At 39.3% G+C, this 23,839-nt stretch overlaps 2 protein-coding genes across 2 annotated transcripts in view; one reads left to right on the forward strand and one right to left on the reverse strand.

The window, feature by feature from the left end:
• USO1 (USO1 vesicle transport factor) overlaps nucleotides 1-17,117 on the reverse strand; it is an 88,831-nt gene extending 71,714 nt beyond the window's left edge. Inside the window, exon 1 of the mRNA XM_068542808.1 lies at nucleotides 16,883-17,117. Within this exon, the coding sequence (XP_068398909.1) occupies nucleotides 16,883-16,948 (66 nt within the window). The 5' untranslated portion in view covers nucleotides 16,949-17,117. The remainder of the gene's footprint in view (nucleotides 1-16,882) is intronic.
• A 184-nt stretch (nucleotides 17,118-17,301) lies between these two features.
• The window catches only part of G3BP2 (G3BP stress granule assembly factor 2), a 68,903-nt gene continuing 62,365 nt past the window's right edge, over nucleotides 17,302-23,839 (forward strand). Inside the window, exon 1 of the mRNA XM_068542809.1 lies at nucleotides 17,302-17,489. The gene's annotated coding sequence lies outside the window, so the exon portion shown is untranslated. The remainder of the gene's footprint in view (nucleotides 17,490-23,839) is intronic.

Here is a 23,839-nt window from a genome sequence, read left to right on the forward strand (position 1 = left end):
CCAAATCACAAAACGGGCGGAAGATCTAAATAGACATTTCTCCAAAGAAGACATCGAGATGCCCAAAAAGCACATGAAAAGCTCAACATCACTAATTACTAGAGAAATGCAAATCAAAACTACAATGAGGTATATCACCTGACACCAGTCAGAATGGCCATCATCAAAAAATCTACAAACAATAAATGTTGGAGAGAGTGTGGAGAAAAGGGAACCCTCTTGCACTGTTGGTGGGAATGTAAATTGGTCCAACCATTATGGAGAACAGTATGGAAATTCCTTAAGAAACTAAAAATAGAACTACCATATGACCCAGCAATCGCACTCCTGGGCGTATATCCAGAGAAAACCATAATTTGAAAAGATACATTCACCCCAGTGTTCACTGCAGCACTATTTACAATAGTCAAGACATGGAAGCCACCTAAATGTCCATAAACAGAGGAATGGATAAAGAAGATGTGGTACATATATATATATATATATATATATATATATATATATATATATATATATATATATATATATAATGGAATATTATTCAGCCGTAAAAAAGAATGAAATAATGTCATTTGCAGCAACATGGTTGGACCTAGAGATTATCATACTGAGTGAAGTAAGTCAGACAGAGAAAGACAAATATCATATGATATTGCTTATATGTGTAATTAAAAAAAATGATACAAATGAACTTGTTTACAAAACAGAAATAAAGTCACAGATGTAGAAAACAAACTTATGGTTACCAGGGGGTGGGAAAGAAGGCAGAGGGATAAATCGGGAGATTGGGATTGACATATACACACTACTATATATAAAATAGATAACTAACAAGGACTTACTGTATAGCACAGGGAACTCTTCTCAATGCTCTGTCATGACCTATATGGGAAAAGAATCTAAAAAAGAGTGGATACATGTATATGTATAACTGATTAACTCTGCTGTACAGCAGAACCTAATGCAACATTTTAAATCAACTATAATAAAAATTTTTTAAAAAGAATTATTAATGTGATTCTACTGCTAGAGGGAAAGTTAGGAACATAGAAATAAATGATTTTTAAAAGAAAAAAAAAATACTATGTGAACATGTATAGAAGAAATTAAGACTACGTACCATACTACTGTCTTTTAGTGGGTTGCTGGAAATGTTCATTTTCTACATTATTTCTGATGTTTGAATTTTGATAATGAACAAGTATTACCTTTATAAGCCGAAAAGAGTAATAATGGAATAAAGTGAACTGGTTTATGTTCTATCGGAATTTCTAGGATATTTTCATGACTGAACTCATCTTTAAAAGATGCTATCTCTACTCTGCTGATCAAAATAATATGAAATCTGCTCTTAATTGATAAAAATAAACTAACATAATAAAAATATCCTCAATGGCTCCCTATTGCCTATAAAGTCCAATTTTTTTTTTTTTAGACTAGAATGCACAGTCATTACTCAGTCAATAAATACACACTGAGCATGTATGTATTTGTTCTTGCGCTAACCAAAGTAAGATATGGTCTCTGGCCACAAAGAGCTTGCACAGGAAGACAGTTGTGTAAATAAACTACAATAACAAATTAAAATTATGTAAGTATATGCTTATAAAGCAGGTGCACAAAAGAAAAAGTAGTGAATTCTATCTGAAAGTGGAACTGCTGTTTACTTCCCTGCAAAATGCATGTGTTGAAATCCTAACCCCCCAGTGTGATGGTATTAGGAGGTAGGGGCCTTTGGAAGGTGATTAGGGCGGGAGGGTGGAGCCCTCATGAATGGGATTAGAGCCCTTATATAAGAGACCCCAAAGAGCTCCTTCATGCCTTCTGCCACATGAAGACACTGGAGAAGATGGCAGTACATGAACCAGGAAGCAGGCCCTCACTAGACAGAGAATCTGCCAGCACCTTGATTTTAGACTTCCCAGCCTCCAGAACTATGAGAATATATGCCTGTTGCTTAAACCAACAAACCTATTGTATTTTTGTTCCAGCAGCCCAAATAGACTAAGACAGATACTGTTTAAGAATGGTATATTAAGGATGACACTCTTGAATCAAGAATTAAAGGATGAGTAGTTCACCAGACAATATAAGGAAGGAATGCCAGGTGTAGAAAATGATTTCTTACTTTATAATTGTCTATACATATTTTAATGTAGAAAATAGCATTTATAGTCCAAATAAGTAAACTGGTCTAATGTGAGTTTATAAATTTTATATATCTATGAACAATTTTTATATTATGCACATACATATATATACTTGTTCTATTAAAATAATATACCAAAGGAGATTTCTAAAATATGAAAGCTTTCCTTTTAAATTAATTTTATTTTATTATTATTATTTTTGGCCATGCCATGTGGCTTGCGGGATCTTAGTTCCCTGACCAGGGATTGAGCCTGGGCCCTTGGCAGTGAAAGTGCTGAGTCCTAACCACAGGACCACCAGGGAATTCCCTACAATAATTTTAAATGCTTCTTATTTCTGGGAATGATGATCAATCTAAAATAACATGGGGGCGGGGGGGGGGGGGGGGGGAAAGGATTATATAAGATTAAACTGTTAGCTAAAAACAGATTTCTAAGGACTTCAAATTATATGTTTCTGCTTCAATTGACTCTCATTAATAAGTAAATCACTAGTGTTTTTTAGAAGGTTGCAAAACGGAACTTAAAAATTAATCACTATTTTAAAGTGTAGTATTTACAATTATAGAAATAAAATCCATTCATTCCTGAGTTTGGGTAAATATGTATCAAGACTATTTTTAAGACTATAAACATGCTGGGAGTTCCCTGGTGGCCTAGTGGTTGGGATTCTGGGCTTTCACTGACGTGGCCTGGGTTCAGTGCCTGGTCAGGGAACTGAGATTCTGCAAGCCACGTGAAGACTATAAACATGCTTTTTATCTATTAAACTTGGGTTTTAGTGGCAAGTACATATTCTTCCCGATTGGGGATTTTATTTTATTATTTATTTTTCTTTTTTTTTTTTTTTTCTTACAGTTTTATTGAGATATAATTGACACACTCGACTAGGGATTTTAATCGGAACTTTCTCTCTAGTGACTTAAGGCAATTACCATACTGCAAACCGGTAAGAGTCAAAAATGAATATACGAACAACTTATTTATCCAGAACCATAATTAAGCTATTGCAGATACTTTCTGTCAGGCACCAAAATGGTCTTTTCATTTTAGTGATTTCTGATAGCAATCTAAAACTAATTACAACCTTCCCTGTCTTCTTAAACAAAGAACATAATTATAAGCTTTCTTAGCATTTAAACCTAAGTCCTCTCCAATATCAGAAATAGGGATGTCTTAGGTGTTAAATGAAGTAATGAATATAAAAGTTTTTGCCGAGTACCTGGCACCTATAAATGCTCAATAAATGTTTAACAAACTTTATTATTACCAACCTTCTATGACTCCTTTGTATTAATTTTCTATCCTATCAGGCTTTTGGCTGTCATTTCCATCATATACGTTTCTAAAAGACCATTCAAATTTTGCAGACTTTAATCTGCTACTGAGTGAGGAATCTGATAATTAGGCTAGATAGTAATATGTCTAAAACCCCAAATTACTCAGGCTTGAAATCAAGATTGAGTACATGGACTTTGCAACTTCTACTTTTGCTATGCGAAAGCCATACTACCTCCTGATAATATTCCACACAGTGGAAGTTTCTGAATAAGTGATCTCTCCATAATAAAGTGCTACGTTGCAACCTTTTACAGACAATGGAAACCAAATGAAAGGAAAATATTATATATGTTCCAAACCTTACAAAAACCTTAGCCATGTTTTAGGCCAAACACAGGTCTATATTTTTCATTTGACATTTACCAAGAAAAAATTTTGCAGCGCAAGTACACTTAATTTTTATTCAGAAACTGAAGATTTCAAAGACCATTATTGCGTTTATTCCTGACTTAAAAAAACCAACACAATGCAATATGATTGTGCTTCGTTATCCACTCTTTCCTTCTTCTAGTTATTAGAACCCTCTGTGTTTTAGCTGGGCGCAAAGGTTGTCCACCTAGACTACTTTTCGAGCCTTCCTTACACCTGGGCACAGAAAGTGACTACACTCTGGCCAATGAGTTCTTTGTATCTTCCAAGTCATGTCCTTAAAAGGAAGCTATCTGTTCTTCATTCCTCTTTCTTCTTCCCTCAGCCTGGAACTTGAACCTGCAGGTAATGAAGCACCTTCAACAATTCAAACAAGGGCACCATCCTAGGGGATGGCAGAACAAGATAAAAAGCAGCACCTGGGCCCCTGGACCACCCTGAGGAACATAACTAACCTATCCTAGGGACTGCCTTCTAATTGGACTTTTATTGGACAAAGACGCAAACTTTTATCTTGGTTAGACCTCTGTTACAGCAGCTGATCCAATACCTAAACTAATAAACTCATTTTACAGGAGAGGAAACTGAGGTTCAGGGATAAAGCAATGCACCCCAAAATGCCCTGCCAGTTTGGTGGTACAGTTCGGATTCTAACTGAGCTACAGATGTCTCACTTTAAAGCCCACACGCTTTCTACTATCCTACATTGCCTCTTGTGCAAAGAAATGGGAGCCTGAGCACCTGTTGCAGACTCCAGGGACTGCAAAGATTTTTTTTCTTTTTTGTAAACAGGGGAACATTGTCATGTAGTTCCTGTGAACAGCTTCCACTTGCACCACAGCCCAGTAAGGACCCTCATAAGCCTCGGACTTAACTGCCCAAGCCAGGGTAGTCCCTTGTTCTAAGGGAGTTGGAGCTTCACTCTGGGAAAGCTATAATCAAGAGCTACCAGGTATTTACGGAAGAGTCAGCACTACATATAAGTACTTAAGAAATTAATATACTCACTTTTAAAGAACTAATCTGGCTGAGATAATAAGGAGAAACTGGAGCAGAAAGAGATTACAGAAAAAATATGTCAGCTCATCATTATAACGGACAAGAAATAAGGGTAAACAAAAAAAAAAAAAAAAGGGCATTAGGGTGGTGGCAATGGGGAAGGGCTGCAGAGGTAGATAAGACAAAAGAATATTTGAAAGAAATGAACTTAAGAGGCTTGAGGATAAAGAATAAAATGCCTGAAGCAGCTGCTGTTTGGAATTCAACTTCCAGAAATTTGTCCTAAGGCAATATATGCACGTGTACAGTCATAATTACGAGAACCACCACTGCAGCGCTGTGATAGACAAAGAAACAAAACAGAAGGACCTTAAACGCCCGTTCATGGAGCACTTTCACTTTCCATTTCATACACTTCTACAGCGTTTCCTTAAGCATGTATTCAAATGTCTCTTTTGTCATTTAAAACAAGCATCAGACAATCAAAAAAAGCCAGCTGGACTGAACAAGCCAGCTGAAGTCTGATATCAATCTGCAGTCACTTTTCTATAGCTCAGAATACTCTGGTTTTGGTAAAGTCAAAGGAGTAACAGCGTCTGAAGAATTCAGCGCCGCAAGCTTGAAGCTGGTGATTCATTCATTCATTCAGCAAACGTTAAGTTAAGAGTGCTGCTACCCTCATCGGGGCCATGGTCAGTGCGACCAGAGAGCAGTGGTTTGTGACAAGGTTAAGTTCAGAAACTGGACTAAGCAGGGGGGTGAGGGATGAGTAAAATAGGTGAGGGAGATTAAGAGGTACAAACTTTCAGTTACAAAGTCAGTCATACAGATGTAATGTACAGCATAGGGAATATAGCCAATAATATTGTAATAACTGTGCATGGTGACAGATTGTAACTAGATTTACAGGGGTGATCATTTTGTAATGTACAAAAATACCAAACCACTACGTTGTACACCCGAAACTATTATAATATTACAAGTCAATTATATTTCAATAAAAACAAAAAAAGAGGACTTCCCTGGTGGCACAGTGGTTAAGAATCCGCCTGCCAATACAGGGGACACGGGCTCGAGCCCTGGTCTGGGAAGATCCCACATGCCGTGGAGCAACTAAGCCCGTGTGCCACAACTACTGAGCCTGCGCTGTAGAGCCCAAGAGCCACAACTACTGAGCCCATGTGCCACAACTACTGAAGCCTGCATGCCCAGAGCCCATGCTCCGCAACAACAGAAGCCACCGCAATGAGAAGCCCGTGCACGGCAACAAAGAGTAGCCCCCGCTCGCTGCGACTAGAGAAAGCCCACGTGCAGCAACAAAAACCCAACGCAGCCAAAAATAAATAAATAAATAATTTAAAAAGAAAAAGAAACTGGGACTAAGCATTAGAAACTTCTGTAACAACTGGATACCTTTATGGTTGTTTAATTAAAAAACAAAACAAAAACTGGGCTTGTATATTGTATGTCCATGAGTATGTGTGTGTGTATTGTCATTTCATTTTCCTATCAATTCATTTTTATTATATTTTACAAAAGTATTGGTCTGTGATGAATTGGAAATTGGGGGAAAAAAAAAAACAATCCAACTGGTTCTTCACCACTGTCAGTTTGAGAAATACTATTAAAGTGCTTAATATCTTGCTGGGCCCTGCAAAATTCAATTTTGGGGAAACAGCAGTGAATCACTATAGAAGGTACCTCCTCAAATGAAATTATAATAGCAAGGAGACAACAGAATAGATTAAAAACAAGATAAATACAGAAAATAATAAGTGCACTGAGGGAAATGATTAGGGAAATAAGACAGAGACTTGGTGGAAAGTACTACTTTGGACAGCACAGCTGGTCAGAAGGTCCCAAGTTAAGCAATGATTTGGATATAGGCGGACGTGTGGGTAATTGGTAACAAAAATGAAGCAAGTGGAAAAGTAGGGAAGCAGAGTGAATGAGGATGTTACCATCAGAAGGAAAAAGGACAGTATTTTAGAGTTGAAGGATATGTCTATTCAGTGTCCCACATGGGATCCTGAGGTGAGAGACTTTATTGCTAGCAACTCACCCACTCTCTCAGAATCCAACCAAGGAGGCCACTTAGTAGTTTAAAGCAAATTTATAAATTTACTATTTGTTTGAGGTCACAGACTCTTGTCCTAGTCCTCAACACCCTTACCTACATGATGGGAGCATTAGAAAGGAAGGACAAGTTTAAATCCCACAGATTTCAATGCCATCCTGCTCCTTTTCAGTTAACATTTTGCTGCCATTATTGATCAAAAGAATGAGTTGTAATACAGAAAAAAATTAATCCAGTCTACTTTAGTAAAAAATCAGAAATATTTGTCCCTAGGCCTTTTACCAAAGTACTCATTATCACAGCATACTACCAAGGCACCACATTTCAGATGACCATTCTGTAGACTGCAAACAAGTAACCTTCCCAGATTTTCTGCCTGAATCAACAGAGATATAAATACAGTTGACCCTCGAACAACAGTTATGAACTACGCAGGTCCACTTATACTCGGTTTTTTTTCGGTAGCAAATACTGCAGTACTATGTGATCCTCGGTTGGTTGAATCCGAGGATATGAGGATACGGAGGAACCGTGGATACACAGAGTCAACTATAAATTAAACTACAGGAGGATTTTCTACCGTGCAGAGCGTTGGTGTTGTTCAAAGGTCAACTGGACAGTCAAGATATGTAAGGTTACAGAATAGAATACAGGTAACAACAGGAAAAGATACTTCTGTCTATTTGCTTGAAACAAAGAAACTTACAAACATTTTTAAAAACTCTCTAAAAAAAAAAAACCTATGTTCATTGATTAGTAAATAGAAAAATTCTAATACCTACTGTTAAAATTTTAAAAAATCAAATAGCTATGAATATAACTATTTCACTCATAAAGAAACTCATTTGTGTAACAAACATATTGGTAAATGCAAAGAAAACACTCTGGAAGGATGTACAACAAACTTCATTAGAGATTACTCCTGGTAATGGGAAATAAGATTGTGAAAAGAGGAAGAAAGGGGCAACTTTAGACTATACACTGATTTGAATTATTTATAATAAGCATGTTTTCAACTACTGCTTCAATAACACAAACATTTAAAGAAATTTCCAGAATATGTTAGACTTTGCTTTGATTCTATTACCTGCTCTAACATACCACCCGATTAACTCACTGTTCATCTACTTTCTGAACACTGTTGGTTCTTGTTATTCGTAATAGTTACGCTCTATAGTCACCATGAACACTGAACTAGCAGACACTGAACTGCTGTGCCTAAAGGAAATACAGCGCTAGGTTCCTGTGAGTCTCTGGTAACATTTTCATCAATGGATCCAATACATAACCTTGTTTAACGTGTGCTTCTGTTTAAAGACATCTTATTCAATATATACCCTTGATTCATTAACACTGAACTCACAGCTGCCAGCGCTATTACTCATGCCTGAGGTAAGCTTATCTAACACACATATTTTCTCCACAAGGCACATCACAGCTTTCTTATACAATACTTCGGAACACTAGACAACAGTTCAGCACTATATTTGGGGCCAGTTTTAACAGCGAAATTTTTAAAAAAGCATAGAAATGCAAAACACATGACACTAAACAGACTGTGAAAAGGACACTTGTTTACAGTATAAGAGTTGAAACAAGAAGGCAGAATATCTTTTTGTGTGACCTCAGTTGGGAATGCACACATCAGTGACTCTGATTTTTTGCTACTCTGCATCTGTCCACAAATCAGTGTGAAAGTGCTGCGTGTATTAATTTTGGGGTTACAAACAAATTTTAGCGTGTAGGTGAATTCACAAATATAAAATCAGCGAATAACAAGGATTGACTGTATCTTAAATACAAGCTTTCTAAGTCAGTTTCGTTATCTACAAGATGGAAGAATAAACTAGATAAATTCTAAGGCTACTTAATACTCAAAACTTTGAATATGTTAAAAATACTCAATTTTACCTACTAAGTAATAATGTAGTTATTTGCTATAAACCTCTGAAAAAATCTATTTGGCCTATACAGTGTTTAAAATAATTTTTAAGCCAACATTTCAAAATCAAAAGACTTCACATAAAACTCCAGATTTCTACCTTTTCTAGAAAAACATCAACCTGATAGCTAATGGTAGCTAACACTGTATTTCATACAATTTAAGAAGCCAATGATTATAAGATCTATCATTTTTTAAATGTATTGCCAAGAAAAAAGAAATACCACCAATTATAATTACAAGATGCAACCTGATTTCAGAGATGTTTAAATGCTAAAGTGCATTACAGAACTGTTAAAATATGGCATGTATAGCACTTACTATGTGCCAGCTATGTTCTAAAATTCTTTATACTTTTTAATTTATTTAATCTTCACCAAAATCCTATTGATAGGCACTATTACTATCCACATTTTACAGATAAGGAAACAGAAGCACAGGGGGTAAAAGTGACTTGTCCAAGTTCACAGAACTAGTATGTGGTGGGACGGGATTCAAAGCCATTAAATTGGCTCTCTGCAACAACTGGCTGAAGCTGAGCACTAGCTACACTCTCAAGGCAGGATATGCAGGCTCCAATTTCATCCCAGACCTCTGGTCTCTTCTCTAACCCGACCTGCTTCACTGAACAATGATGCTACCCAACTGACACTGCTGGGATTTGAGTTTGTGATTCTTGCATTAAACAACAGAATACTACATATTAAAAAACAGTTCTAAAGAGAAAAAATACGTACGAGTAAAATTTAACCCAGAGTTAATTTTATTTAAAAGGATCAGAAGAAAGGTGTGATAAGAAGGAAAAACTTGAGAGACAGCAGTATTTCAACTAATTCATACTATGCTAGCTAGGTATTAGAGTTAATCAGAGATAAATACAATGATGAATTAGATATGGATCCTGTTATCAAGATGCTTTTATAGTCTATTAGAAGAGGATACAGTGTAATTAAGAAAAGCAACTAAAAATCTGATATTTTAAATAATTTCTAATAAAGTAGCTGTATGTTTTAACATGCAAAGATCTCTAAGACATATCAATCAATGAAAAAGATAAGCTGTAGAACACCACAAACAGTGTATCATTTGTGAAAAAGAGAGATAAATATGCTCATACAAATATATAATTCTATACTGCATGATTATTCATAAAGGTCTGGAAAGATTTATACCAAACTAAGAATAGTGGTTATTTCAGGAAAGAGAACTGAAATTGGAGATGGTAGTCAAAGAAGACTTAAACTTTACTAGTATTGTTTGCAATTTTGTGTAATAAAATAAAAAGCTAATTAGTAAACTAATGTGTATAACCTCATGCAGGTGATTATGTTTCAGGACTCTTGTTTTCAGTAATTGCCATGTGAGATTCACAATTCCACTTATTAAGAAAAATATGAAAAGGACAAAAAATTCCATTAATAATTGATAAATTGAGCATAATCAGAATTACCTTATAATCTGAATTTAATGTTTGTTTGTTTTGCTTACTAATAGTGTCATTTATTTTTATTCAGTAATACACAAAGGAGACCAAAAAAGAAGCAATGGGAATAGGAGTGACTAGGAAAGAAAAACCTGAGATGAGGAATGTGAAACTAAAAAACCCCTGAGAAGTAAAAGGGGAAAAAAAGAAGATGGCATAAAACTAGGATGGTGAGCCACATTTAAAGGACACTGACATAATGTAGTTTGCAATATTTTCTCACAATTCCTAATAGAAATCCATATTTCTTTAGTATTCAGTAACTATTTAACTGACATGCAAAAAAGAAAGTCAGGAATGTCAATTTAAAAAAATTGAATTCAACCATTCAATCATTTATTCAACAAATATTTTTCAAGCACCTAATACCAACTTATTTGATATAACTTTGCCTTCATGAAGCTTAAAACATAGTTATAACTTTTTTGGAGAGAACTTCCCCAACCATGACTATAGGACTAAAATAATTCATGCTAATCAACAGTCAATTCATTTATATTGTTTTAATGGAATAAAAAAAATTACTGTTTTCAAATACAAAAAAGTGCTAGAAATTTGGTTTAACTCAAACTCTACTACTGAGAAGATTTTCCAAAAAGAAGAAAAAGCAAAAGCCAGACTTATCTTCAGATGACCTAAATTATTACAATCTAAAAAAAAAAAAAGTAGGAACATTACAGTCAAACACAGTCTCTCTGCAGATAAATCCATAAACCTAACACAATCTATTTCCATTACAATTACCAATAAGTCAGCTGACATAACATACTGCATTTATTCTCCATGCTTTCTCTCAGAAATGAACTATGTTTTCCAAAAGCACACCCTTTTAAGCAAGGCATCATAATGAAACTTCTCTACCAAATAACAAATGCTAGCATCTCAAAGTCTAACACTACCAAAGTTTTCAAATTAAAGATGACTAACCTTTTATACAAAGAATGTTTATGGCATTTCTTCCTGAGGTATAAAAATATAAGCTTGTCTTTACTATGATATCTACAACACAAAAATCAGACAGAACAGTATAAATAATAAGAGATAAATGTATAAAAAGAGAAATAAATTTATGTAAGAAATTCTTACATTCTCTCCTAAAAGATAATTCAGAAGTGATTACAATTACTTCTCAAACCATAAAGCATCAGGAATTACTTTGTCTTTTAGGCAGCCAAATGGGCAACACTTCATGAACTCCATAAAACTGATGATAATGAAGGACTTCTAAAATGTAGCATTCCTTTAAAAAAATATATCATTTAGAACAATAGTAACCAAAATGTGTTCCTCAGAACACTAGACCTACAAGGTTTCCTGGAGGAAAGAATGTATATCATCAATTAGATTTGGCAAACACAACTTACATTATATCTCCATCTTGAAAATATTTGAAAACATAACACAGTGCCTGTTTAATAAACCTTGTATAAGTATAAGGTTTTTTGTTTTGTTTTTGACCATCACTCAGTACACACTTCTTTAGTAACAGAACCCTTTCAAGTACATCTACTCACTTTCTTTGGGACATGCTTTGGTATGCAAATTTTAAATTATACAAAAAATCTATACATAATAAACCTTCAAAAGAGCCATGTAGGGACTTCCCTGGTGGCGCAGTGGTTAAGAATCCACCTGCCAATGCAGAGGACACGGGTTCGAGCCCTGGTCCAGGAAGATCCCACATGCCACGGAGCAACTAAGCCTGTGCGCCACAACTACTGAGCCTGCGCTCTAGAGCCTGGGAGCCACAACTACTGAGTCCGCGCGCCTGGAGCCCGTGCTCTGCGACAAGAGAAGCCACCGCAACGAGAAGCCCGCACAGTGCAACGAAGAGTAGCCCCCGCTCATTGCAGCTACAGAAAGCCCACAAGCAGCAACGAAGACCCAACGCAGCCAAAAATAAATAAATAAATCAAAAAAAAAAAAAAAAAAAAAAAGCCATGTAGTTTTCAATAGACACTACTTAAAAAGAATATAAGAGACATCTTTGGTTGGGTATAGAAGTGATCAAAACACAAATCATTATTAAGGCTTTCTCTGACATTTTTATTGTAAGAGAGCTAAGAGAGAAAACACATACCAGTTGCTACACTCACCTGGTTATTAATGTAGAATATGAAACAGGAATCCAGATATAGGAGTCAGGCTACACATTTATAGTAACGTGGTATCTCATGTGCTTGACTAAACCAAAACTATGTCTAAATTTAAGTGCACATTCCTTAATAACAATTTTTATTAAAAGAAACTACAGCTGTGTCCATATTGTTAGCCCTTTTGCTTTTTAAGCCAGCTGACCAAAGTCTGATCGAAAAAGAGATGCCTTAACAGTAGAGTAATTCTGCATATCTTTTCTGGACTTTTGCAACTTTCATGCCTTGGGACACAATGTGAGAAGAGAACCCCCCCTCCATGATTTATCACCGAATGTAGTTAACACTTTTCTTGGAATTTGCAAGAAACTCGCTTTAAAAAAAGATATTAGCTGGAAGGTAGATGGAAAATTAAGCATGTCTCAGCACACAAAAGAATGAGTAGGATTTTTACTATAACTAGTGTTTATTTGGACCTAACAAAGTATGCCAAGGCTAAGGAGGCTACAATCATCAGAAATCAGTGCCTTTCTCTACTAAAGTAAAAAAGAGAAATCAAATTAAAAAGTATTTGACTCTAAAACAGGAAAGGTTTAATGTGAATGAAATTCTAGACTTAAAATATTCCAAACTTTATAGAATTATTGACTATCATATGATACAAACACAAATATTTACTATTTTGTTTCTAAAGAACATCTTAATACCAGTCCAAAGTTACTCTTAACTAAGTATAAAAAGCTAGGTACTATGCAAGCAATAATACAACTCATTTAGCAGGCACTTTAGTTAAGAAAAAGCAGGAAAGCAGTCAAAGCACGGCAAACCTGAAAAATCCTTTAAGTAAAAAGTTTGACGTAATGAATTTCAATCATTCCAGAACTTTGATTCCTACAGTCTTTAAAAAGTATTGTTTCAGCACCTAGTAATTGGTAAGCTGCTATAATTACAGATCTGTGATTTCTTTCATAACACCATAATTAATTCATTTAACAAATATTTATTTAGTATTACTATGGAAAAACAAAGATTAAAATATCTGTGGGGACTTCTCTGGTGGCGCAGTGGTTAAGAATTCGCCTGCCAGTGCAGGGGACACGGGTTCGAGCCCTGGTCTGGGAAGATCCCACATGCCGCGGAGCAACTAAGTCTGTGCGCCACAACTACTGAGCCCGCGTGCCACAGCTACTGAAGCCCATGGGCCTAGAGCCCGTGCTCCTCAACAAGAGGAGCCACTGCAATGAGAAGCCCGCGCACCACAACGAAAAGTAGCCCCTGCTCACCACAACTAGAGAAAGCCCATACGCAGCAACAAAGACCCAACGCAGCCAAAAATTAATTAATTAAAAATAAAAATAAAATATATATGAACACTGCCCAAAAGACGCTTAAGAGTCCAGAAAAGATGGCACAGATTTAAAGGGTAGAAAATGGTAAAGAGCCTAAGAAATCCACAATCTACTTAAATTGTGAAGATTGCTCAGAGGGGAAAGAGATTCTATGCAGTTTGGTGGGGGAAAGAAGTAAGGGGTGCAAATCAGGGAAGGGATCGATGATGGATTTAAAGGAGAAGTAGAATTTAGACAATGAAAAGAGGCTTTCCTCTGCAAAGAGATGAGAATAGCAAAAAAGATGGAAAACTACAATGAAATAATTTAATTGTGCAGGAATGGACAAACCTACAAAATACTAGCTGATAATGCAGAAGTTAGATATTCTAAGCTCTGGCAACTGGAATATCCAGGTCACTTCAAATCACCAATTAAAAGATCTAATATTGTACCAACACACTCTATTGATGCTCTATAAATACTTCTAAGTTAGTGAGCCATGACTCCTTATACCAATTATTCTTCCTGATGGAATGAGATGGTGAAATAAATTTTATTCATACTGTAACTCAGAATAAACTATTAATTCTCATCAGAAGACATATTAGTTCTCCAATTTTGAGTATACACGTTCAAAGTTAGGCAAGAACAAGGACCCCCCCCCAACTTTCCTTTCAGTTTATATATACAAGAGACACATCTGATACTCAAGTTTCACTTTGAAATCATGATGTAAAAGCTATGTTGTTCCATTCACTATGGCAAGATCAAAGTGTTCTAGTCTCAGCTCTGCAATACTGTGCAAGTTGCTTTAGTGCTCTGTGCCTCAGTTTCCTAACTTGTAAAATAAGGGGGTTCCACCTGGATGATCTGCAAAGGGCCTTTCAGCTTTAAAATCCTATACCCAGTTAACTGTACATCACAGAAGTCATTGTGCCAAAACTAACTATAACAAAAAGAGTATTCTTTCCCTTAACACATGTAATAAAAATTAGCCTTTATTAAGCACATACTAAGTCTTAGGCTCTTTCTATTCCTTATTTCATTTAATCTTCATTACACCCATCAGAGTAGGCATTTTCCTTATTTTACTCATAAGGTTTTAGCCATCTCTTGCCTGTTCAATCCAATTAGGGGTGGAAGGCAAGGATTCAAATCAAGGTCTAACTCCAAAGCAAGCCCTAATAAACCACACTATAAAATTTGGTGCCTCAGAGAAAAATATCAGACAGATAAAATACATGAACAAAAGCTGAAGGGGTGGGCTGTGACTATGGTAACCTGGAGAGAGCATGGTCTTCTAAGAGCACAACTCAGCTGCCTTGAAGCCACGGTGGGAATGGACAAGAGAAGCCAAATATCAGTTTGTGTGTGTGTGTATGTGAAATCTCCTGATTTTCAAATGAAGGAAGATAGATTCACCAGCTTTCAGCTTCTGCTTTAAACAGTTCTAACTCAGATTTTGTGAGGTTAATTTTAATAATTATATAAATTTCCAAAATTCCCAGATAAGTATTAAAATATGAGGCAGCAGCAATAAAGCCTAGGCTTTGATGTAAGGCAAACTTTGGTTGAATCCCTGCTCCATTACTAGCAGTGTGACCTAAGTCAAGTTACCTCACCTCTCTAAGCCTCATTTCTTCATTTGTAAAGTGAGGATACTATCACCTATCTTTCAGGGTGGTTAGGGATCTAAGGAGAATGTGAACTATAAAGAGCACAGTACCCAGCACAAGGTAAGAGCTTGACAAATGAAAGCTATTATTTACCCTTCAGGATCTCAAGAACACAGAACGTGGGATCTATGTTCATAGACAACCCAGTAATGTCTACGAATACTACCCAAAGTTTACCTTTAAAATGCCATACCTTGGACTTCCCTGGTGGCGCAGTGGTTAAGAATCCGCCTGCCAATGCAGAGGACACGGGTTCGAGCCCTGGTCCGGGAAGATCCCACATGCCGCAGAGCAACTAAGCCCTTGCACCACAACTACTGAGCCTGCGCTCTAGAGCCCATGCGCCACAACTACTGAGCCCGTGTCCCACAACTACTGAAGCCCGCGCACCGAGAGCCCGTGCTCTGCAACAAGAGAAGCCACCGCAATGAGAAGCCCGTGCACCGCAACGAAGAGTAGCCCCCGCTCGCTGCAGCTAGAGAAATACGGCGCACAGCAACAAAGACCCAACGCAGCGCCCCCCCTCAAAAGTCATAGTTTGTCACTTTCTTGTAGATCTAAAATTACTCTCAAATTAAAAGCTTAGTTTAAAAAAAGTCATATACACTCATTTCTAATAGACACTTAACCAAACTTCGAAGAAAGTTTATCCTAAACCTAAAATCGAGCCAACTTATCAAATACTGTTTGCAGTAGCTAACAATTTTTTTAAAGTGACGCTGCAAATCCTGTTACCACGAGTTCAGACTTCTGAATGGGGTGAATGGAAGGGAAATGTGTTTCCAAAGCAGTTTGAGCGCGAAAGATCCCTACAACGTCCGAGGGAGTATTTCCCAAATATTTGGGTAAGACTGAAAAACGGGGTCCGAACTAATAACACCTGGCAGAACGACCTGTCTCCAATTGAAGGGACAGGGGCAGGCAGCTTTGTGCCCAAACTATCGTATTATTCTTAGCCAACTGCTCTGGTCAACAGCTGGGTTTTAAACCTTCTTGCAATCTTCCCCAAAGCCCCATTCCAAACCGCGAGGGAGGGAGGTGGACTTTCCTCACCGCCAGGGTAGACACTGGCGAAACGGGAGGGACAGGCCCGCGGCCCCGAGGGGCGTGGGAGACAGGTCGGGCCACCCCTGCCCCGGATCGATGACTTCCCGGGCGGTACCACTCGCGGACCACCACCAAGCGGCCTGCGGAGCTGTTGTCAGCAGGGCCGAGCCGCCGCGCTGCGGGTTTCGCTGGGGGCGTGAGGAAACAACTCGAGGGTTTCAGGAGAGGAAGGAAGGCACAGGGGCAAAGGGGGAGGAGGCATGTGGACTCCCGGCCCACGGTGACGCGCGGGAGGTGACCTCCGGGCCCCCGAGTCCTCCGTCCCCGTTCCTACCCGGACCCTTCCCAAGTCCCGGACCCGCCGCTCCTCTCACCGTCTCGGCTTCTGTGTGCTGGGGTCCGGCACTCTGACCCCCCATAACCCCGCGGAGGAAATTCATCTTGCCGCTCAGCCACCGGCTCCACCGGCCCCGTCGGGAAAGAAAAGATAACTTCCCCTGTCCTCCGCAGGGCCTGGCCCCCAAGCCCGCACTCAGCGCTCTCTTGCCGCCGCCACCACCGCCTCTTACTCTGCTGCAGCTCCTGCCCCCTAAGCCCGGAAACAGCCTCCACCACCTGTCGAAATGCGCATGCGCGGGGACGTGGCATTACGTGGCTGCTCGAAGGGCGAAGGCAAGGGGGAAAGTAGGCGAGAGGAGGCCGGTAGCCGGGGTCCGCCCAAGCCCCGCCCACTGCGCAGGCCCCGCCTCCCTCCGCAAGGACACACCTCCTGCCCCAGCCCTGCGCTGGTCGCTCGGGCTGGTCACAACCACCCACGTGGTCCGAGCCCTGCCCTGCCAGCTGGAGAGAATCCGGATAGTGTACGCTTTTTGGCTTTCAGGGTGTTTAATTGTCGCCGAGCGGACTTAACTGCAAGCTGTCAAATCTGGGGTCGTATTTTGTTGAGTCGAAAGTGAAATTTTCCTTCGGCCGACCTGACAGGTAAGGGTTCCCGGCCCCTGGGAGGGTTCTTTTGGTTTCGCGGTGTAGCAGTACCGGCGTTGTGGCCTTCTCGTCCCCGCAAATTGCATTTCTTTACAGGGCTTTGTTTGGTGGTAAAAAGGGTGCTAGAGCCCCCTCATTCCACTGCCACGGGAGGGCGCATTTCTCAGCTCTTGCTCTTCCAACCTGCTAAAAGGAATTCCTGGATCTAAATACCGGGTACACCGCTATTTTCCTGTGGTGTGGGGAGGAAACCACTCGAACCCTGCATTTAACTTACTAGAGAAAATACATTGATCTGCCGTGTCAGTTCGGCAGCTAGTAACATGACGTTTTGTTATTAACTCTAAACCCCTACATTTTCAGTGTGTTTTTTTTTTTAGCATGAAAAATGGCATTTTTCAAATCGGTATGCCTTGTTTCTTTCGAAATGAGAGTGCCAGGTCCACACGCTTATGGAGTAGTCTTGTAAATAAATATCTTGAACCTAAAAAGCGCAGGGTCTAGTTAGCTAATTGATTAATACACGTCTCCACTTGGATGCCCCACAGGTCTCAGATTCCCCAGCCTACCTTAAAGAAAACAAAATCAATGTGCTTTTTCTGCGTGCCCTGACACGCTCTTTGGTACCACTAGCCAAATAATTGCCTAAGCTAGAAGGAGGAAGCTGGGAGGAATCTGAAACTCTGGATTGCACCCCCATGTGTTCAGTAGTCAATCCTGTCATGTCTATTTATAGAATATTGCTCAAATAGGTCTCTGCTCTCCATGCTTTCTGTTTCTGACATAGTTTATATTGTCATTTTTCACCAAGATTACGGCAATAGCCTCCTAACTGGTTTGTCTGCATTCACACCCTGGCTTCCTTCCAGTCGTCTGCAGTCCACCCTTGGGTGAGCCTGACAATAACAAAACATCTGTCTGTGTTGATCTTCTTCTGAAAGTCCTCCAGCTGTTGCCCATTCTCTCCATAATAAAATCCAAACTCCTTAGCTTGGTGTACAGGCCTGTTATGTTCTGGCTCTTGCCTGTCTTTCTAGCTCCTGTCTCCCTCTCATACTCTGGATATATGCCTGGATATGCCCTTCCCCTCCCTCCACTTCATCAAGGAAACTCCTGCTAGTTCCTTAAGACTTTTTTTTTTTTTTAATTTATTTTTATTTATTTTTCGCTGTGTTGGGTCTTTATTGCTGCTCACGGGCTTCCTCTAGATGCGGCGAGCGGGGGCTACTCTTTGTTGCGGTGCGTGGGCTTCTCATTGCAGTGGCTTCTCTTGTTGCAGAGCATGGGCTCTAGGCTTGTGGGCTTCAGTAGTTGTGGCAAGTGGGCTCAGTAGATGTGGCTAACGGGCTCTAGAGTGCAGGCTCAGTAGTTGTGGCGCACGGGCTTAGTTGCTCCGCAGCATATGGGATCTTCCCGGACCAGGGCTCGAACCCGTGTCCCCTGCATTGGCAGGCGGATTCTTAACCACTGCGCCACCAGGGAAGCCCCATATTTCCTTAAGACTTAACTCTGGCATCTTCTGAAAGCTCTCCCTGAAATCCAGATACGTATGTATATGCTAGCACTTTGCAGTTGTTGATATGTGGGAAGCTCTCAATAAATGCCTGTTGAGCCGGACCGTTAAGGGCACGACTATGTTATTCATTTTTATGTCTCTGTGGCTTAGCATTGTCCCATAAAAGGTATTTGATGGATACATGAACAAAACATTAAAGGATATATGAATATAATGCTGAGGAAAAAGGTCCTTTTTTCATCTGTAAGGTGGGATTGCAGATAACACATATCTCAAAGGCTCTGGTGCATGTTCCTTTCCTAGTGCCAAGGTTTTAAGCCTGGGTGACTTGGAGAACAGTGGGGATAATACTGCCAAAAATACTGTACACTAAGCATTGTCCTCTGCTTTAAAACTGGACACTTGACATTTTGCTTCAGACATTTTCCATGGGGGCATTTCATTGCAGCCTAAAAAAAGTAACCAATAAATGCTCAGCATTTTTATTACCAAGTAATGTGTGCAAAGAACTTCACCCAGTCCCTAAGCCTTACCCCTCCCTGAGCCTCTCCTCCCCTCCTCCCTGTGCCCCACTCTTCCCCATTATCAGAGATAAAGCTCTGAGGTCAAGTGGGGCTCATGGATGTCTATCACATGTATTATTTGGTAATAAAAAGCAGCGCCTTGACATCTTAGCAGAATTATTTTAAGACACCACCCTTTTCAAAATGCCCTGCTTTGTTTTAAATTTTGGTGAATGTAGTAAGTCACTAACAGCGTGCTATGAGTTTTCCCTTCATTTGACCTGTTTTCTTCCCTAACAGCCTCCACTGGCCAGAAAGGACTATGGGCAGGAGGAATGGACAGTTTGGGACAGAGGAAATGAGGGTGGAGCCCCCAGATTTCCCCTTGACCTCACAGTCTTGCCTCTCTCCTGGTGTCTGGGAAGGGGTAGAACCGCTTGATGCTTCCAGGAAAAAGAGGAGGCAGAGAGGGTACAGTGCCTAATTTTTCCCCCAATCGGGCGTCTGAAAGGGGAGCAGCCATGAAATGGACTGAAAAGAGAAAGGAGATTACATGCAAATCCAGTTCCACTGATTTTATAGAGAAAAGTCAGAGACCACGTCTCGTTCCTATTTGTACCCTTTACTGATCTAGCATAATTCCTTTTACATGGCAGATGCTCAAGCACCATTTCTTAGATAAAGGAAGAGAAAAACAAGAAAAAATTGTGACTGCCTGACTTACGCCCTTATACTTCTCCCTTTCTTAAGTCTAAATATTCAGTATAAGAATGTCATGAATCATTAAAATACGTATAATCCAAAATTTTAACTTAGGTAAATTAAAATGATTTTTCTGACAACAGAGCAACTAACAAAATTTATTGGTTTGCAATCCACTTTTAGAATTGCTTCCTTACAATCCCCTAGTTCAGTCGCTCTCCTCAGTGGCCCACTTTCCCCATCCTTTCTTACTTTCTAGTGGCAAACTCAACAATAACAATGAAATATCATTGCACAAGATTGTGTTTTGATTGAGGGTGGTGGTGATAGGGTGGGGTGTTGTCCATACCTACTTAGGAGGACGAGTGGAGGTGATAATTTGTGTTTGAAATATATCACATACAGGTTTTTAAAGACTAGTTACTGGAAAATCAGGGTTCAAAAATATTGTCGATAACATTATGTATTAATTTTATTCATTAATCAAACAACACACAGCAAAATAAATTGATAATGATGAAGCAGCAATTGAAATTCATAACCAATCAATAGTAGCAGTATCAAACACATTTGTGCTCTATCTTTGCTGGACTATCTATTCAAGGACTTTACATAAAATGATTTACTTAATCCTCACAACAACCTTATGGGTAGTGTTATTAGCCCCATTTTTCAGATGGCGAAGCAGGCACAGAGAGTAACTTGCCTGATGTCATACCACTAGGAAGTGGCACAGCTGGGACATAAATTGGCAATCTAACTCCAAAGCCTGTGCTCTTCTGTACTATGCTATCTGACCTCTCTAGACTCAATGCAATGATCATGCACTAAGTAGAAAGGTGGTCTACAAGTCTGTGTAATCTGGTCCCTCTGTTGTCTCTCTGACCTTACCTCCTGCTTTATTCCTTCTACTCTAGCAACACTGGCTTGCTTGTGTTTCTGAAATTTGATTTCCTCTCATGGCCTTTGTGCTTGTTTTTCCCTGTGTTTTGGTTGTTTGCTACTCTACCCACATAGAGAAATGCCTCACTCCCTTCGCCTTATTTAAGTCTGCTCAAAGGCTACTTGGGTCTCTCCTGACTGTTTTAAGTTGCAACCTCCCCATACTCCTTCTTCCTCTGCTCTGCTTATTTTCCTCCGTAACACTTATCAGTCTGATACATTATTCTCTTAGGATGCCACCAAGTTCACCTCAGAGAAAGAAAGAAAGAAAAAAAACCAAAAACGCTGCTGACTATAAGATACCATCTACCAAAAGACACATCCCAATTTTAGGTTTCATAAAATGTGAAGAAATATTCTTCATAGCATTAATGGAATCTTGTTTATTGTATATTTCCCCACCATCACCTGAATGTAAACCCTTAAGGCCAGGGATTTTAGCCCTTTTGTAAATTGCTATATCTTCAGCGCTTAAGCACAGTATCTGACGCATAGACAGCACTTGGTAGCTCTTTAATGGATGAATGAACTCCCCAAATGAGGAAATTCCCACTTTCAGCTTGTATGCATGGAAGCAGAAATTCTGCCGTGTTGTTGCATTGCATGGCAGCCAGACTTCCTCAATAGAGTCTGAAACAGGGTCCTCAGAAAATTATACTAACTAATTTTAGTTTATGAATATTTTGTTGGCTTTCAGTAACCAACTTAGTAATTAACACTTAGTCATATGTAAAGACAAACGTCTGTGGAAGGACTTAAATTTTTAGGATCAGATAGCAGCGCATTGGGAGAACCATCTCAACCTCCCAGTGGCAAGCTCACTTTTGTTTGAAATTCGTTACATTAATGCAGTTATTGTCATCGTTATAGACTCCTTCTTCTTCCTCTTTAAGACAGGTAATACATTCATATGGTTAAAATATTAAGTACAAAAGGGTATTTAGCAAAAAGTCTCCCTACTATTCCTTGGCCACCCAGGCAATTAATATAGACAATTATTGTTTATCCTTCCGGATATACGTATATGTATATGTACTCTCTCGCTTTTAATAACACAAATAAATGTAGCACATTGTACACACTGTTTTACACCTTACTTTTTCCCATTCAATATATCTTGGAAATTGTTCCATACAAGAAGAGGTATTCTTCATCCTTTCTTATTGTGTTCCATGAAATGCTTTAAAAATATTTTTTAAAGCCCTAGGAATTCCTTGGAAGAGGAGGGTGCAAGAAAGAGGGCCCCCATCCTGCTCCATTTGATTGATTTCATTTGTTTATACTTCCTACGTCATTTGAACAAAAAGATTCAGAGGCTAAAATGTTGGACAGCCACCTCTCTCAGGAGATGCGAAACATGACCAAGGCAAGCACTTGGAACAGTCAAGTAGTTTCACATGCTCTAGAGTCCAGGGTGCAAATTTCTGCTCTACCTGTTTTGAGAAGAACAATAATAGTATCTTCCTCATAGGGTTGTTGTTAGAATTTTATTAGATAATAGCTTTAATGTGCCTAGTACTTTAGTACATGAAGCAGAGTAAGTACTTAACAAAGGTTAGAGTGGAGACTCAGATATGTTTGGTGTATATCATCAATTTCTTAACAACTGAACATTTAAAGATATTACCCTATAATAGTACTCAACTCAAACTTTATTGGCTCATGTTACCGAAAAGTCTGATACTTCAGATATGGCTTGATCTGGGGCATCAAGATAATCTCTCCAGGATCTGGGCTTTCATTATATCTGGACTCTGCTCTTTATATTGGTTTCTTTCTCTGGCTCTGTACAAGTGCAAGTTGGCTGTCAGTTCCTGCAGTCCTATAACCTCCCAGGACCAAGTTCATCAAGGAAGACTCCTCACCTCTCTCCTTAGAATCTCAGCAAAAGTCCTCTTATGACTCACTGGATCTTATTGGGGCATGTGCCTTTGTGTTGGGCCAATTCCTATAGCCCTGTGTGTGAGATGCTCTGATTGGCCTTGATTCACACGCCCACCTCTAAAACAAACAGTGGGAATCCTCCCCTCAATTCAAAGCATATGGCATAATAACAGGGGAACAGGGACTTTCTTCAAAGGAGAGCTAGACTACTGTTCCAGGAGAAAGTTTATCAGGATAGGAAAAATAGGATAGATGCTCACTATATCCCCTGATGGACTTGACTGCTTGCCAGTTTTTTTTGAAAAATATTTTCCCAGCAGTGCCACTAGCATTTGCTCGCATCAGTACTGTTGCTCTGTGAAAGGTTCAAAAGGTCATGTTGCATTATTTAATAAAAGTAATTTTGGGACTTCCCTGGTGGCGCAGTGGTTAAGAATCCGCCTGCCAATGCAGGGGACACGGGTTCGAGCCCTGGTCTGGGAGGATCCCACATGCCACAGAGCAGCTGAGCCTGTGCGCCACAACTACTGAGCCTGTGCTCTAGAGCCTGTGAGCCACAACTACTGAAGCCCACGCGCGTAGAGCCCAGTGCTCCGTGACAGGGGAGGCCACCACAGTGAGAAGCCTGTGCACGGCAATGAAGAGCGGCCCCCGCTCGCTGCAACTAGAGAAAGCCCGCGCGCAGCAACAAAGAAGACCTGACGCAACCATAAATAAATTAAAAAAAAAAAATTTTACATTGCTTTGTATTTATATCTTCAAGCAAAGCCATATCTACACCCTCTTTTAAAAAAGTACAG

Source organism: Eschrichtius robustus, chromosome 4 (assembly GCF_028021215.1).
Source record: "Eschrichtius robustus isolate mEscRob2 chromosome 4, mEscRob2.pri, whole genome shotgun sequence".
Classification (NCBI taxonomy): domain Eukaryota; kingdom Metazoa; phylum Chordata; class Mammalia; order Artiodactyla; family Eschrichtiidae; genus Eschrichtius; species Eschrichtius robustus.